The sequence below is a fragment of the Lemur catta genome, chromosome 21 (assembly GCF_020740605.2).
Source record: "Lemur catta isolate mLemCat1 chromosome 21, mLemCat1.pri, whole genome shotgun sequence".
In the NCBI taxonomy this organism is placed as follows: Eukaryota; Metazoa; Chordata; class Mammalia; order Primates; family Lemuridae; genus Lemur; species Lemur catta.
Window position 1 is genome coordinate 33,942,475 of NC_059148.1, and position 15,209 is coordinate 33,957,683.

The following is a 15,209-nucleotide window of genomic DNA, read 5'->3' on the forward strand; positions in this document are numbered from 1 at the left end:
ATTTTGTTTCCATAGCGACCGACGTGGAGGGGACCCTAAGACAAGGACAAAAGGGGGAGTGAGCAGATACGTGACAGATAAAACCCAGAGGGGGACAGACTGTGACCGCGTTTTGTTGCAGCCGCGTTGACATCTACTAAGCGCACGTGATTATTCGAGCTTGTTTTGTGCTTGTCTTACCGCGTCACCTCAGGCTGTCAGGAGAGGGGACAGAACTCGTCAGGAGAGGGGACAGAACTCGATGCCGCTGGGCCTGGGGAAAGGCTAAATTCCAACACAGCCGTGAGGGTCAAGGAGCCGGGAAAACACTGGAAAGTTCTAGCCTCGTGGAGCAGTCCTGCTCCTGACCCCCCCGTGCAGAAAGCTGGGCGCGGGAGACCCTCTCTGGGCCCGTCCTTTCTTTGCTCCTTGGAAACCGCCCCCAGCGTAGGCTTCGCAGCACGTACGCCCCGGTTCATCACTTCCTCGCTGTGTGACCTTGGGCAAGTGTATTAACCTCTCTGAGCCTCCGTTTCCTGATGTGGAAAAAGCGGGGAGAAGAATCGCAAGAGCGGAGGGAGGGTTGAAGGGGTGATGCGTCGGGGCATCCGGGAGTGAGTCACCCGGGTGGTGACCGCTGTTCTCCTGTCCCCCATTCCCTTCCAGTGGGCCACGGCCAGAGCGAAGGAGGGAGGATGGTGGTGTCCGACTTCCACGTTTTCATCAGGGACGTGCTGCAGCATGTGGACCTCATGCAGAAAGAGCACCCCGGGCTTCCCGTCTTCCTTCTGGGCCATTCTATGGTGAGCAGACCCCCAGGGGCCTCGCAGGGGGCCTGGTGGTGGCCCTGCCCCGACCCTGCACCCCTGCACCCGCCCTCGGAGCCCCCGGGCCGTTTAGACTCCTCCAAGAATCCACCTTTACGATTACATATCTTTAAATCACAGGCTCCTCAAACCAGCAGCCCCCAGGCCAAATCCCGCCATCAGAAAACCCTGGCCGAGTATTTTTATTTTTTTAAAAAATTTTTTTAAATATTTTTTTAAATTTTTTTTTAAATATTTTTTTAATTTTTAAAAAAAATTTTTTTTAATTTTTTTTAATTTTTTTTAATTTTTTTAAATATTTTTTTAATTTTTAAAAATATTTTTTAATTATTTTTAAATATTTTTAAATATTTTTTAATTTTTTTACAAATTTTTTAAAATATTTTTTTAATTTTTTAAAATTTTTTAAAAATATTTTTTAATTTTTTTTAAATTTTTTAATTTTTTTAATTTTTAAAAAATATTTATTTAATATTTTTTAATTTTTTTTTAAATTTTTTAATTTTTGAAAATATTTTTTAAATTTTTTTTTAAATTTTTTTAAATATTTTTTAAATTTTTTTTTAAATTTTTTAATTTTTAAAAAATTTTTTAAAATATTTTTTAATTTTTTTTAAAATTTTTTTTAAATTTTTTTTAACTTTTTTTAAAATTTTTTTTAAAATATTTTTTTAATTTTTTTTTTTTTTTAATTCTACTTGCCGAGTTGTTAAATGACACGTCTCACTATTTTGATTTTTTTATCATTTCTAGGCGTGACTCACCAGGCCCTCTTCAAAGGAATTTGTTTGCCGAGGGCAGCAAAGAAAAAGATTAGAGTTCAGGCCTCAAATCGAAATTTCTGGGACCTTTACTGAACCAGGAACAAAGTGTAGCAACATGTTATTAGCATCAGATGACCTCCCACCAAAAAAAAAAAAAAATCTATTAAGCCCGTCGGGATGGGTGAAGCCGGGTCTGCTGGCTTTGGGCTGGGGACAAGTAGGAGTGTGATAGTGTGGCGCTTTTTTTTTTTTTTTTGAGACAGAGTCTCGCTCTGTCACCCGGGCTAGAGTGCCGTGGCGTCAGCCTCACTCACAGCAGCCTCAGACTCCTGGGCTCAAGCGATCCTCCTGCCTCAGCCTCCCGAGTAGCTGGGACGACAGGCATGCGCCACCACGCCCGGCTCATTTTTCTATATGTTTTTAGTTGTCCGGCTAATTTCTATTTTTTCAGTAGAGACGGGGTCTCGCTACATTGCCCAGGCAGATCTAGTTTATGCGACACGGGATGGCGTGTGCTCCCAGCTGGTCCTCCCCAGGGCGTGTGGCCGGGACGGTCACGTTTGTCAGAAGCGCGTGTGCGTGCTGTGACACAAACGCAGCAGCAACTGTGCCCGTTTGGCGTTGCAGGGAGGAGCCATTGTCATCCTCACGGCCGCCGAGAGGCCGGGCCACTTCTCGGGCATGGTCCTCATCTCGCCGCTGGTCCTCGCCAGTCCCGAGTCCGCCACGACTTTCAAGGTAAAAGGGCTTCCCGGTCCCTGCACCTCAGTCACCCAGGGTCCCCAGGGATCGGGGTGGAAGGGCCGAGTCCCTTCTTGGACGTCAGACGCTGTTGTGCAAAACGGTTTGGACAAGTGTCAGCCGCGGCTGCCACCAGGGCCTGGACGTCTGAGGTCAGAAGGAAAACGACTGCCTGTTTGTGCCGGGCCGGTTTGGGGAGGAGGAAGGGTCACACGCGGTGTCAGGCCCCGGCCACGTGTGTGTCAGCAAGTCACGCGGAGGCCTGGGCTGCTGTGCCGTGTCCCTCCCACCCCAGTCCCCGTGTCCCCGGGGAGTGCTCCATCCTCCCAACCCCTGTCCCCGGGGAGTGCTCCTTCCCCCCCAACCTCTGTCCCTGGGGAGTGCTCCACCCCCCACCCCTGTCCCCGGGGAGTGCTCCCCCCCACCCCTGTCCCCGGGGAGTGCTCCCCCCCACCCCTGTCCCCGGGGAGTGCTCCCCCCCACCCCTGTCCCCGGGGAGTGCTCCCCCCCACCCCTGTCCCCGGGGAGTGCTCCTTCCCCCCCACCCCTGTCCCCAAGGAGTGCTCCACCCCCCCACCCCTGTCCCCGGGGAGTGCTCCTTCTCCCCCACCCCTGTCCCCGGGGAGTGCTCCTTCCCCCCCACCTCTGTCCCCAAGGAGTGCTCCCCCCCAACTCCGTGTCCACTTCCCAGGACTCTCACGGGACAGCGAGGGTCGAGGGTCGGGGTGGTGGGCCGGGGCCAGGTGTGCCGGGCGGGGGCAGCCGTGTCCCCTCAGTGTGCCCCCACCCGTGGTCTCCCCCTCGGTGGCAGCAGGACCCCGCCAACGACAGCGCTGGCTCCTACGCCCCTTCCTCACCCCGCTTTTCTCCTCGGGACCCCAGAGTGCAAACCTGTCACCAATGTCCTCAGTGCTCCAGCCACCCACTACCGAGGCCGGAGCCCGGCTCTAGGGACACAGGCTTCCATTTAAACCGGGGAAATCGAGTCACCACCTCCTCATCCGCAGGTGGGAGGGGACGCAGGCCCCCGTGGTGGGGAGGACAGGTGATCGGGGGCCCTCGTCACCAGAGAGTGAGCAAGAGCAGGCTCTAGAGCACTGGGTCGGATGTGACTCGATTTGGGGACATCCACGAAGCACAGTGGGTTTGAATCGGGGCCGCCTGCGGGTCGGGGGCGGGTGGCCGATGTCACCCACCAGGTGGCCCTCGCGTCCCTGCAGTCGGACCCCACACGCCCCTCGTTCCTTCCTGCACAGATGGGGGAGTCGGCGTGTCAGGTTTTGGGGCGTTGGGGGTTTCACTGTGGGGTTTGGCTGCTTCCCCGTCGGGACCTACCGAGGGTCCCACCCTGGGGTCTGGTGGGTCCCCGTCCGGGTCGCGTCTCCCGCCGACGGAACTCGGGGTCGTCGTCTGCAGGGGTTTGCGCTTGCGACCCCCGAGGGTGGCCCCGATCTCCTCAGTCTGCCACCGTCTTGTCCTCAGCTCACCTCGGGCTTGTCACCTGCACCCGTTGGGGACATCACACAGGAACACGCTGCGGGTGGCCGGGCCCCTTCCTCTCTGGGCACCTCTGGGGACAGACAAGTCCCCCCAGGAAGAGCTTCGGGGCTGCGGGCGTCAGACTCATTCTCAGCGACCTCTGCCTGTCACCCTGCTTGGACCCCTGGGCTCGTCCCCGGGGGTCCCGGGGTTCCGGCCAGGTGCTCAGCTCGGCCCGGAGTGACACTGGCTGCTGCCCTCTGCCAGGTGGGGGTGCGGATTGCCAGACACTCGTGATGTGAGGGGCAGGTCACCGTCCCCAAACCACGGCCACCACCCTCCCTGCTGCACTCTGCTCTGTGTCCGGGGACAAGTGTCCTTCCTGTCCCTCCGCGAGGCGCCCTGGAAAAGCCCGCGGCCCTGTCGGTTTTACGTCGGCCTCGAGGTGCGTCTTCCGTCCCAACGAAACCTGCTGTGACCCTCCGGTGTCCCCCACGTGGCCGTCCTGTGACAGAAGGCCGAGGGTCCCAGCCTGCTGGAGTCCCTCGGGAGAGAGCCACCTGTCCTGTCGCTAGCCCGTGATGTCACTCCCGACGTCCCCAGCCTCTTGCCCATCGTGGCATTGACTTCAATTGTGGGAGAGCAGTCCGCGTAGGGGTGACGCCGTCCTATGTCACAGCACTGCGGGTCCCACGCTTCTCCCGCCGTCTCTACTGCGAGTGACGTCCTCGCGCTGGGTCACATATTCATGGAGCTGCTCTGCGGGGCCAGAGCCGGACGTTGGGGACAAGCCCTGCGGGAGTCGGTCTCTCCCGCGACCGTGCCAGCCGCCTCCAGGTGCGTCTGTTCTGCAGATGGAGAAACTGAGGCTCCCAGGCGTCCCCGGAGATTCACAATCAACGTTCAAGTTCAGATTCGCCGCCTCCGTCCCCTCCTGTCCCCTGCCCTGCGTCGCCCGGGCTGGGGTCCCGAGACCGTGTGGCCGGCCACGCGGTGTAGGTTCTGGCCCCCCCAGCTCGTCCTGAGGGGGAGAAAGTGGGGTCCGGGTGGAGCTGCCATCTGGGAGCCCTGAGGTTGCATAAACCCGGCTTCGCCCGTCATCGGGGGCGTGGGGACCGGCGGGGGTCCCGGCCCGGAGCTCCTGTCCCCGCAGCGGGGTCCAAGGCTGTCCCCGCACCCGCAGGACCATCCGGAGACCCTGCATGTGTGGACGGGACGGGCAACAAGGACGTTGAGGCCCTGGATCCCTCGTCCCCCTGCGTGAGCGACGCCCCCCGGCTGAGGCTCCCGGTGGAGGCTGAGGGCGGTCACGGCAGGAGCGTGACCTCGGCAGGGTGACCTGTCCCGGTGTGGGGTCTTCCCTGCGCCCCCCCCCGCCGCTGCTTCCTCCCCGCTCGGCTCGCCCGTCTCCTCTTCCTCCATCCCCCCCAAATCCACCACTTCCTCCGCCCAGGGCTCCCCCAGCCCCCTGCCCCTCCCGTCATGAGCCAGGAGTGTCACCAACTCAACAAGTCGTAAAACCACAGCAGGGACCGGGCGCGGTGGCTCAGGCCTGTCATCCTGGCACTCTGGGAGGCCGAGGCGGGAGGATCGCTCGAGGTCAGGAGTTCGAGACCAGCCTGGGCAATATAGCAAGACCCCGTCTCTACTAAAAATAGAAAGAAATGATCTGGACAGCTAAAAATATATAGAAAAAGTGAGCCGGGCGTGGTGGCGCGTGCCTGTCATTCGTCCCAGCTACTCGGGAGGCTGAGGCAGGAGGATCGCTGGAGCCCAGGAGGTTGAGGCTGCTGTGAGCGAGGCTGACGCCACGGCACTCTAGCCCGGGTGACAGAGCCAGACTCTGTCTCAAAAAAAAAAAAAAAAAAAATTGTCACCCCCCTGAGCGGTCGCGGGAAGGGACAGCCGTGCAGAATCGAGGCTGCCTGAGTCAGATGGAGACTCCAGTGCTCGGTCTCGAGTGCTCAGTGTCAAGTGCTCAGTGTCGGGGCGTGAGCCTGGCTGGGGTCCAGCCTGACCGTCCGCCTCTCCTTCATTGACCGTGAACTGTCACAGTGGAAGAGCCGGGCGTGGCTCCCACGTGTCCTCACGGCTCTGTCGTCTTTCCCTCCCCGCCCAGATCCTGGCTGCCAAAGTGCTCAACCTCGTCCTGCCGAACCTGTCCCTGGGCCCCATCGACTCGAGTGTGCTGTCGCGGAACAAGGCGGAGGTGAGAGGCTTTCTGGAAACATCGGGAGGTGGGGTTTGGGTGAACCGGGAGGGAGGGGAGGGTTCATCGTGACGCCCGAGCTGTGTCCCAAACACGGTGACCCGCAAGGGACAGAAACACAAGTCGAAGCGATTTTGGCAAAAGGAGGGATTTAGCGGTGCGGGAAACGGAAGGGCTTCAGGCATGGCTGGATCCAGGAGCTCAGGAATCTTGTTGTCCCTCTGTCTCTGCCCAGCTCTCCTGTCCCCCGGTTTGGCTTCATTCCCGGGTGGGCTTTTGCTAGGCAGAGGCAGCGAAGGCCACCAGGGGGGGGGGGTCTTTCCTCAGCAGCCACAGTGGGAAAAAATAACTCCTCTTCCCAGCAAAAGTCTTAGGGCTGATTTTTTTTTTAATTTATTTTTAATTTATTTTTTTAAAATTTTTTTTAATTTATTTTTTTTATTATTTATTTATTTATTTATTTATTTTAATTTTTTTTTTTTTTTGAGACAATGTCTCGCTCTGTCGCCCGGGCTAGAGTGCCGTGGCGTCAGCCTCGCTCACAGCAGCCTCAACCTCCTGGGCTCAAGCGATCCTCCTGCCTCAGCCTCCCGAGTAGCTGGGACTACAGGCATGCGCCACCACGCCTGGATAATTTTTTCTATATATATTTTTAGCTGTCCAGATAATTTCTTTCTATTTTTAGTAGAGATGGGGTCTTGCTATATTGCCCAGGCTGGTCTGGAACTCCTGCCCTCGAGCGATCCTCCCGCCTCGGCCTCCCCGAGTGCTGGGATGACAGGCGTGAGATGTCTGTTCACGTCCTTCGCCCGCTTCCAACGGGGCTGTGGGCTTTGGCGTCGTGGTCGCAGGAGTTCTGATCCTACTCCGGGTTCAACGTCACCTGTAGACGCGACTTGCCAATTTCCTCCCAATCCGTGGCCGCCTTTTTGCTCCTTTGATGTAACCCAGGTTGTCCGGTTTTTCTTCCGTGCCCTGTGCCTTTGGGGTCATAGCCAAGAAGTCATCGCCAAACCCACACCGCGGTCCCCAACGCACCTGAGCACTCCGGGGCCCGACGGGGGGCGTCCGCGTGTGCTCCACACCACGATCACGGCTAGGAAAAGTCACCGCGATTCCCTGTCGTCACCCTCTGTCTGGTCCACGTTCTAGCGGTTGTCACCAACATTTGCCTTTAAGACTCGAGCCTGCGTGGTTTTGCAGTGCTGGGATCAACCGCTGTGCAGTGGTCCTGCCAGACCCCGGGAACGTCTTCTTGTATCTTTTAGTATTTCTCGACTCCCTGGGGCCCCTGAGAAGGTGGCAAACATGGCAGCTGCCTGTCCCTTCCTTCGGTGGCCGTTCGGGGAGCTATGTCTGGTGTCCAGAGTCACACACTCCGGGGACCCTCGGCCCCAGGCCGGCTTTCTGCATCACGTCTGGGTTTGAAGACTCCTTGGCCCTCCAGGAGGAATCCCCAGCGCCTGGTGGCGGGTTCATGCCAACGGCCTGTTTCCATTCGCCCACGGCTGCCACCGGCCGAGCCACGCCCGGCCCCGTTGCTCACAGACCAGATATCGGGGTGTCCGGGAGTTCAAATTTTAATAGCAAAAAGCGGGGTCACTCACTGCTCTTCCCTCAGCAAATCGTGTCTCCGGCCACTCGAGACAAAGGTGGGAAAGCAAGCGATTGTGTCTGCAAAGACCTGCCAGCCACCCTGTCCCCAGTTTGCCAGAGAAAGCCATCTCCTGTCCCCGTGATGGACGTGGATGGATTAGCAGAGATCTAAACGCCGGGAGGAAGGAGGTGGGAGTCCCAGGATTGGCTCTGGAGCACAGGGGAGGGGTGAGGCTTCCCCAGGAAGAGGGAAGGAATGGAGGGGTGAGGACAGCACGATCCCTGCCCCGTCCCCCTCTGGACATGGCGAGCGGGTGAGAATGCAGATGGCGGAGCCACATCATCTGGGTTCCTTGCTGTGTGACCTCGGGTGACTGCATTAACCTCTCTGAGCCCCAGTCCGCTCACGTGCACAAGAGTAATAATGATAACGACAGTCCCTGCTACGGCCGCGAAGTGCCCCCCCCCCCCCCAGAGGCGGCGTCCAAATCTCAGAAGCCCCCATGGGCGGGTCCCTGGGGGTCAAGTTCAACCTCCCCGAGAGCCCCCGGGTCCCAGTACGTGGGGACGACACCGGAGATGGCTTCGAAACACACACACGGGGCAGGGAAACGGTCACAGCTTGTGACACCTGAAACCAAAGCGAAACCTTCGAGGTCCCCTGGATGGGGAAACTGAGGCTGAGAAAGGGACAGAGCCTTATCCTGACCCCCCAAGAGAAAAGACTTCGAGTCTCAGCCCGGGGAGGCTCCCCGAGAGTGACGTGTGGCCGCCGGGACCCACGTCCACGGCCGGGACCCCTCTTGTCACCCTTTTAGAGCCGCGCCTGCCTCCCTCACTCCCACTCCCGCCATGGCTCACACCTGCTGGCCTGTGTCCCCGTCCCAGGACAGGCCGTTGTGTAAACAGGGCGCGTCTGTGACAAGGGCTCGGAAACCAAGGCCAGGGCGGGAAGCCACTGGGGTCCCCAGAGCCATCAAACCCGGAGGGACCGTGGTCCCCAAGGTGCCCAGGTAGCCCAGCCTGCTGGGACCAGGACCCAGGACAAGGGCGGGTGCAATGACAGTGACTTAGTTCTCCCCCCCGGTGACTTCTGGCCGTCCACCTGCGTGTCCCCAACCCCCTCCCCAAAGGGGACAGGGCGAGACCCGTCCTTTACCCCGGGCCCCTTCTGCTCGCTCCCCATTGGCCGGGGTCGGTCATGTGACTGCCACTGGCCTCAAGGGAGGCTGGGAGTTGTAGTCTTTTACTCTGGGCCGTTGCGGGTTGTGCAGGGAAGAGCAGGGATGGGGTCGGTCATCGAACCTCCCGTGCCTCAGTTTCCCCATGTGCATAACGCGGGTGGTGACAACCGTCCCTCATGCAAGATGCTCTGGAAGGTTCCAGAAGTTAATTATTGATGCATAAAAATGCCCAGCAGGGGGGAAGGGCCCGGGCACGTGAGCTGCGGTGACACTCCCCGCGGGGACCGGCTGGGCACAGGGCGTGTGACAAGTGGCCTGGCCGCCGCTGTGGCTCTCGGGGCCAGGATGTCACCGACCCCACCCCCGGGGCTCCTGTGTGGGTCCCACAACCTCGTCCCCACCTGGGTCCGCAGCCTGGGCCAGCCCCCCGGCGCGTGACCCGCCCTGCCGGGCCCGTGTCCCTGCGGCCACCACGCCGATGGCCCGGCCACGGGGACTCGCGCCAGCTCAGTGTCAGGAAGCGGCTAATCCGCCCCGTGCGGCGTTTCTCGAATGGTCTGATTGGTGGCACTCGGTCCCCAGGCTGCGGGGGACCCCGGGGACAGAAGGGGGGACGGGGTGACGCGGGGCGGCCTCTCTCCTCTGGATCTGGAGTCCTGGCTGGACTCTGGTGACAGACGGGGGTGTGGCCCCTGCCCTGGGGGACAAGAGTCGCTGCCCTCCCCGTGGCACTTGGACCAGGGAGAGGGGGCTGAGCAAGGAGGCTTGATGGCCTCAAACCTGCCCCCTGCAGGCCTAAGAGACTTCTAGAAACTTCTCTGGGGCAGATGTCGCACCCTGGGTCACAGCTTAGGCCAGGGGCCCCCTGAGCTGTGTCCCTGCAGCCGGGAGGCACGAAGCCAGAGCCAGACGGGCCAGCAGGAGCCGGGCAGGTGCCAGAGTTGCTCCTGCCTGGGACGCCCAGCCAGCCGCGGGCAGGGAGGGTCCCCATCCGGTCCCCGCAGGCTGGTGGCCGCCACGGATGGGCGTGTCCTGCAGAGGACAGGGGTGGCCTCAGGCAGAGCCAGGACCGGCAGGATGGGCAAAATCATCAGAGCAAACAACGTCATGCTGCTTCTATCTAAAACGTGCAAATCCAGGCCCGGCGCGGTGGCTCACGCCTGTCACCCCGGCACTCTGGGAGGCCGAGGCGGGAGGATCTCTTAAAGCCAAGAGTTCCAGACCAGCCTGGGCAATATAGCAAGACCCCATCTCTACAAAAAATAAGAGAAATTCGCCAGGCGTGGTGGCGCATGCCTGTAGTCCAAGCCAAGAGTTCCAGACCAGCCTGGGCAATATAGCAAGACCCCATCTCTACAAAAAATAATAAAAATGAGCCAGGCGTGGTGGCGCATGCCTGTCGTCCCAGCTACTCGGGAGGCTGAGGCAGGAGGATCGCTGGAGCCCAGGAGGCTGAGGTTGCTGTGAGCGAGGCTGACGCCACGGCTCTCTAGCCTGGGCGACAGAGCCAGACTCTGTCTCACAAATAATAAAAAGTGCAAATTCACACTCGACGTTTCCACGGCACCCGGGTGCCCGTGACATGCTCGAGCCCGAAAGGACAACACAGACCCGGCCGCTGCCGCCGTCGGGGGTGGGGGTGTCCCAGAGCAGCAGGGAAAGCGGGTCCGGGCCACACACTGACGGGGACCCCCCCGGTCTGTCCCCCTCCAGGTGGACGTTTACAACTCGGACCCCCTCATCTGCCGGGCGGGGCTGAAGGTGTGCTTCGGCATCCAGCTGCTCAACGCGGTGGCCCGGGTGGAGCGCGCCGTCCCCAAAGTGACAGTGCCCTTCCTGCTGCTGCAGGGCTCGGCCGACCGGCTGTGTGACAGCAAAGGGGCCTATCTGCTCATGGAGTCCGCCAAGAGCCAGGACAAGACGCTCAAGGTGAGCCCCGGGGTGGGACGTCGACAAATCCGAGGAGGACGAATCCGGGGCAGCTGCTCATTCTGAGAGGACACGTGACAGTCACGTGCGGGTCATTTGGCACCAACGAGCCTCAGGGGTGGGAAGGAGAGAAACAATCGGCAGATTTTTTAGGGCCGAGGAAACAACCCGCAGCTGAGCGTTTGCAAATGCAATCTTTGCAGAAAGTGTCAGGGTCGTGCCCGAGCTCCGGGGACACCCCGGGGGGACAGGCCCGGTGGCTTCCCAGCCCGTGCCTGACCCCCCCGTGTCTCTCCCGCCCGCAGATCTACGACGGTGCCTACCACATGCTCCACAGGGAGCTTCCAGAAGTCACCAGCTCCGTCTTCCACGAAATAAACACGTGGGTCTCTCAAAGGACAGGCGCGGTGGCCGGAGCCCGGTCCCCGCCCTGAGCGGCACTGGCAGGAGCTGTCCCCAGCTCGCTCGAGGCCTGGGGGACGCAGGGCAGGGGCAGGGCAGGGACGCATTCTCACCCGCGGCTTGCAAAAAAAACAAAAACAAAAACAAAAAACAAAACCCCACAAGTCACAAATTGCAGGAATCCCTAGCACAAGTGACTTTTGAAAAAAAAAAATAAACAGACGTTTCTGTCACTTATTCGGCCATCGGCCACTGGAGCTACCTTAACGGATAGAGATTTTATGCAAAAAAAATAAATAAATAAATAAAAACAAATAAATAAAAATAAATAAAAAAAAAAGAGAAAAGATACAGGGAATGTTCTAGAAAAGGAATATGCTAGAATGTCGTTGAAAAAAGCCAAGCCTCTGCCCCGCCTCCCCCAGCGCCCACGGGGTCCCCAGGGAGTCCTGCTGTCCTGCAATAATCCGGGGGGCTCCCCTCCTGCCCACCCCCGCCCCTCCCCCAGCCTGTGGCCTCGCTCCGGCCAGGTGACAGGGTGGCTCGTGTCCTCGGAGGGCCCCAGAGAATGACCCCGGCAGCCTGAGGCCTGGCTCCGCAGTGAGGAATCGGCTTAGCCCAGAGAGAGCTGAACAGGGGCGACCCTGGGGCCCTTCTCCCGTCCCCTCCCCGTCCCGCGGCGCTGGGTGACAAGCGTGTGACGAGGCCACCCTTCCCGTGCGTCACTAACCTTCCCTGATGCTACGAGAGGACCATATTGGAGATGCAAAGTCTAATATATAACGTATATTCTAGAGCAGAGGCTATTTTGCTGGGGGAGGTGGGTAGAGCAGGGGGTCCGGGAGGACCCCAAGCCCGATGCTGCTGCACGGGGACGGGGTGGCCGGAGGGGGCGGGGCCGGGAGGGCCTGTGCTGCAGGAGCTAAGCCGGAGGTCCCCAAGACCTCAGGGACGAGGAGCAGGGGCAGCGTGGTGGCCCCGGGCCACTCTGGGAGTCTCATTGCCGGCAGCACAGCTACCTCTGGTGGCAGGAGAGAGAGGGCCAGCACAGTGGTGTCCCGCCTGCCAGCCCGGGGCTGCGTGGGGCCCTCGGTGGCCCAGAGCAGGGACTGGAGGTGCCCCTCCCTGTCCCAGTGCCACCCCCCCACTGCCCTGCCTTTGGCCTCAGCAATAAACGGGGATCACCCCCCGCCCTGGGGACACTTTCACCTTCAACATGGGGCTCGCTGTCACCTCCAGAGGCTCCGCAGCGCTCGTGTGACCGGGGTGGGGGAGCTGCCACCCTGCGGACGTGCCATCCAGGGGCCTCGGGACCCCCCAGCGCGAAGGCTCGTCCCGGCTCATTCTGGTCCCCCGGCGAGGGGACCCGTCTGTCCCCCTCCTGCAGCCCTGCCAGAGCCGCGGCGGTCAAAGCCGCCTCCTGCTGAAGGTCACTGTCCCCGGGGTCACAGCCTGGCGCTGTCCTTACCCTGCCCCCCAGTCAGCCCCGCTGCGCCGGGAGCCACGACAACCCGGGCGGCCACCAGCCCCGGGACGCCCCAGTTCTCAGCTCAGGAAAAGCAGAACCCCCGTCCCCAAGCCCAGAGACACTGCCGGGCTCGGAACTGTCACTGTCACCAGGAGCTGCAGCCCCGAGGGTCACACACGGGCCCCCCCCCCCGCCTCCCCCAGAAGCGTGTGGCAGGCACGTGGCCCGCCCGGGGACAGCTCCGGGTGCGTGTTTCCGTGACGGCCGCTTCGGGGACACGTGCAGATTCGGTCGCCTGGTTAAAGAATCGCCAGTGTCGACAAAGAAAATTGGGACTGGAGGAGGGGACAGGGGACATCGCCCCGGCACGGCCACCTGCTGAGTCAGGAGCTGCGGGGGGCAGCTCCCTCGGTGTCCCCAGCCTTGGTGGCCGGAGCCCTTCTCGGCAGTGACAGCTCCGTCCCGTCACTCTGGGCGTCCAAGTCCCACCGACACAGCCGGGACGGGGACTTGGGTTTGGGAGGGACGCGGGGTCACACTCGGGGTCGGCTGGGGGTCGCGGCTGATCCCAGCCCTGCCGGGGACACGAGGACACGAGGCCCCGCTGGCTTCTGGGTGACACAGTCTTCTTCTCTTTCTGTCACTAACACGAACCTTGTCATGGACCACGATGAGCTTCCCCGCGACTCACTGCTCTGTGTCACCGCGGCTGGCACTGTCCCTCCGCGTGTGCCGTGGGTGGGGACATGCGTGTCCCCGCTTGGAACTATCGAAGGCCCCCGTGTGCACTAGAGCTAACCCCAATAAACCGGGTGTTTTCTGAATGGCGTCCGTCTGTCCGTCCGTTAAAATACAAGTGGGACAGTGGCCCCTCTGTGCCCAAAATGCCCCCCGTGTCCCCAAATCGGCCTCCCTGCCTCCGCCGGCCCGTCCTCCGTGACATCTGTTCTGCTTGTCCACTTGGTGGCGCTCTGGCCCCTCCCGCGGGGACACGAGGGACAAAGGGGCACGTCCCCACCTGCCCTGGACCTCTGCTTCCCGGGGTGCCCAGAAACACCCAACGGGGCAGGGAGGGAGGAGGTGTGTTGAATGAATGAATGAATGAAGGAGAGAATGAATGAATGAATGAATGAGTGGCCGAGGGAGGGAGGGAGGAGGAGCGATGCCTCCTCTGAGCCGGGCACCGGGCGTGGACGCAAGGTCAGCTTGGTGGCCCGGCCACCCCTGGGTCCCCAGAAGGGCCGGGCGTTTGGTTTCGTGCGAAATTCTCGATAATTTTGAAGCGAGGGCCCCGCACGCTTGTGTCACCCTGGCCAAGTAATGTCCGGGGTCCCTGCAGGGAACAGGGCGTCCCCAGCAGCCCCCAACCACGGGGCCTGCAAAGGTGACCAGCAGGGCATAGCTGTTGCCCAGGACGAGCCACCATGTGGAACCGACACCAAGAAAGAGCGACAGCTGTGGGAGAGGGGACACCTGTCTGGGGCTGTGGCTTTAAGTAGAGGACACAGCCGTGACCAAAATGGAGGTGAGGACGGAGGGAGCATCCGCAGCCTCATGTCACCCCCGCTTCCACTTTCCCAAACTGCCTTTAGCCCCCTGACCCCCGAAATCTTGAACACACACACAGGCCTCCAGCCACGGCCCAGCATGGCTGCTGCAGCTCCGGCCATTGCGTCCTCATCCCAGCCAGCAGGAGGAGAAGGAAGGGAAAGGGGCGGCCATTCAGCAGCGCTGCAAGGATGTCACACCGATGACAAAAATAAGGTTATGGCTGGGCGCGGTGGCTCCCGCCTGTCATCCCAGCATTCTGGGAGGCCGAGGAGGGAGGATCGCTCGAGGTCAGGAGTTCGAGACCAACCTGGGCAATGTAGCGAGACCCCGTCTCTACTAAAAATAGAAAGAAATTAGCCGGACAACTAAAAATATATAAGAAAAATTAGCCGGGCGTGGTGGCGCATGCCTGTCGTCCCAGCTACTCGGGAGGCTGAGGTTGCTGTGAGCGAGGCTGACGCCACGGCACTCACTCTAGCCCGGGCGACAGAGCCAGACTCTGTCTCAAAAAAAAAAAAAAAAAATAGAAAAAAAAAAATAAGGTTATGATGAAATTCCAGAACGAGACAAAAGTTCCAGGCCGGGGACACCAGAGACCAAACAAAATCCGGAGAGGCTGGGCCTTGTGTGCGGGACCCACGTCTACACTGAAATCCACCTCATTTTGCAACTAAGTGTAGACACTGCATTTGAAATTGTCACCTCAGTCGAATCCCGCTGTGTGGCCCTCCCTCCGCGGAGTGGTCTCGGCTTTTTCCTGGCGGATGCAGAAGCCACCCTGACCCCGCCCCCATGTCGCCACGAAGCTCTGCCCCCTTTGTTCAGCCTCGGTTTCCCCCAAGTCACCGCTCACTGTGCCGTCTGCAGTGTTTCCTGTTGACTCGCGACCCTGCGCTGGACACTGTCATACGCGGGGGTCCCCGTCGCCCCGGCTTCTCTCTGAGACCAAAACGAGGAACCGGGCTGTGTCACACTCCAGCGGTGGCAGTTCTGCCTGCACCGATGCCGTGGCTGTATCTGAGCCACTGAAACACCAATTCCAGAATATTCTTCCTTAACGGCCCCCGCTGTTGTTTCCTA

General features: G+C 59.9%; 1 protein-coding gene across 6 annotated transcripts in view; it reads left to right on the forward strand.

The window, feature by feature from the left end:
- MGLL (monoglyceride lipase) overlaps window positions 1–13,402 on the forward strand; it is an 81,922-nt gene extending 68,520 nt beyond the window's left edge. For 4 of the 6 annotated variants that reach the window (XM_045534251.1, XM_045534256.1, XM_045534250.1 and 1 more), the window contains 5 exons: window positions 646–782; window positions 2,198–2,308; window positions 5,910–5,999; window positions 10,493–10,708; window positions 11,014–13,402. In XM_045534251.1, the coding sequence (XP_045390207.1) occupies window positions 646–782; window positions 2,198–2,308; window positions 5,910–5,999; window positions 10,493–10,708; window positions 11,014–11,142 (683 nt within the window). In that variant the 3' untranslated portion in view covers window positions 11,143–13,402. The remainder of the gene's footprint in view (window positions 1–645; window positions 783–2,197; window positions 2,309–5,909; window positions 6,000–10,492; window positions 10,709–11,013) is intronic. The other 2 variants (XM_045534252.1, XM_045534254.1) reach the window with 2 other exon arrangements.
- The last annotated feature ends 1,807 nt before the right edge of the window (window positions 13,403–15,209 follow it).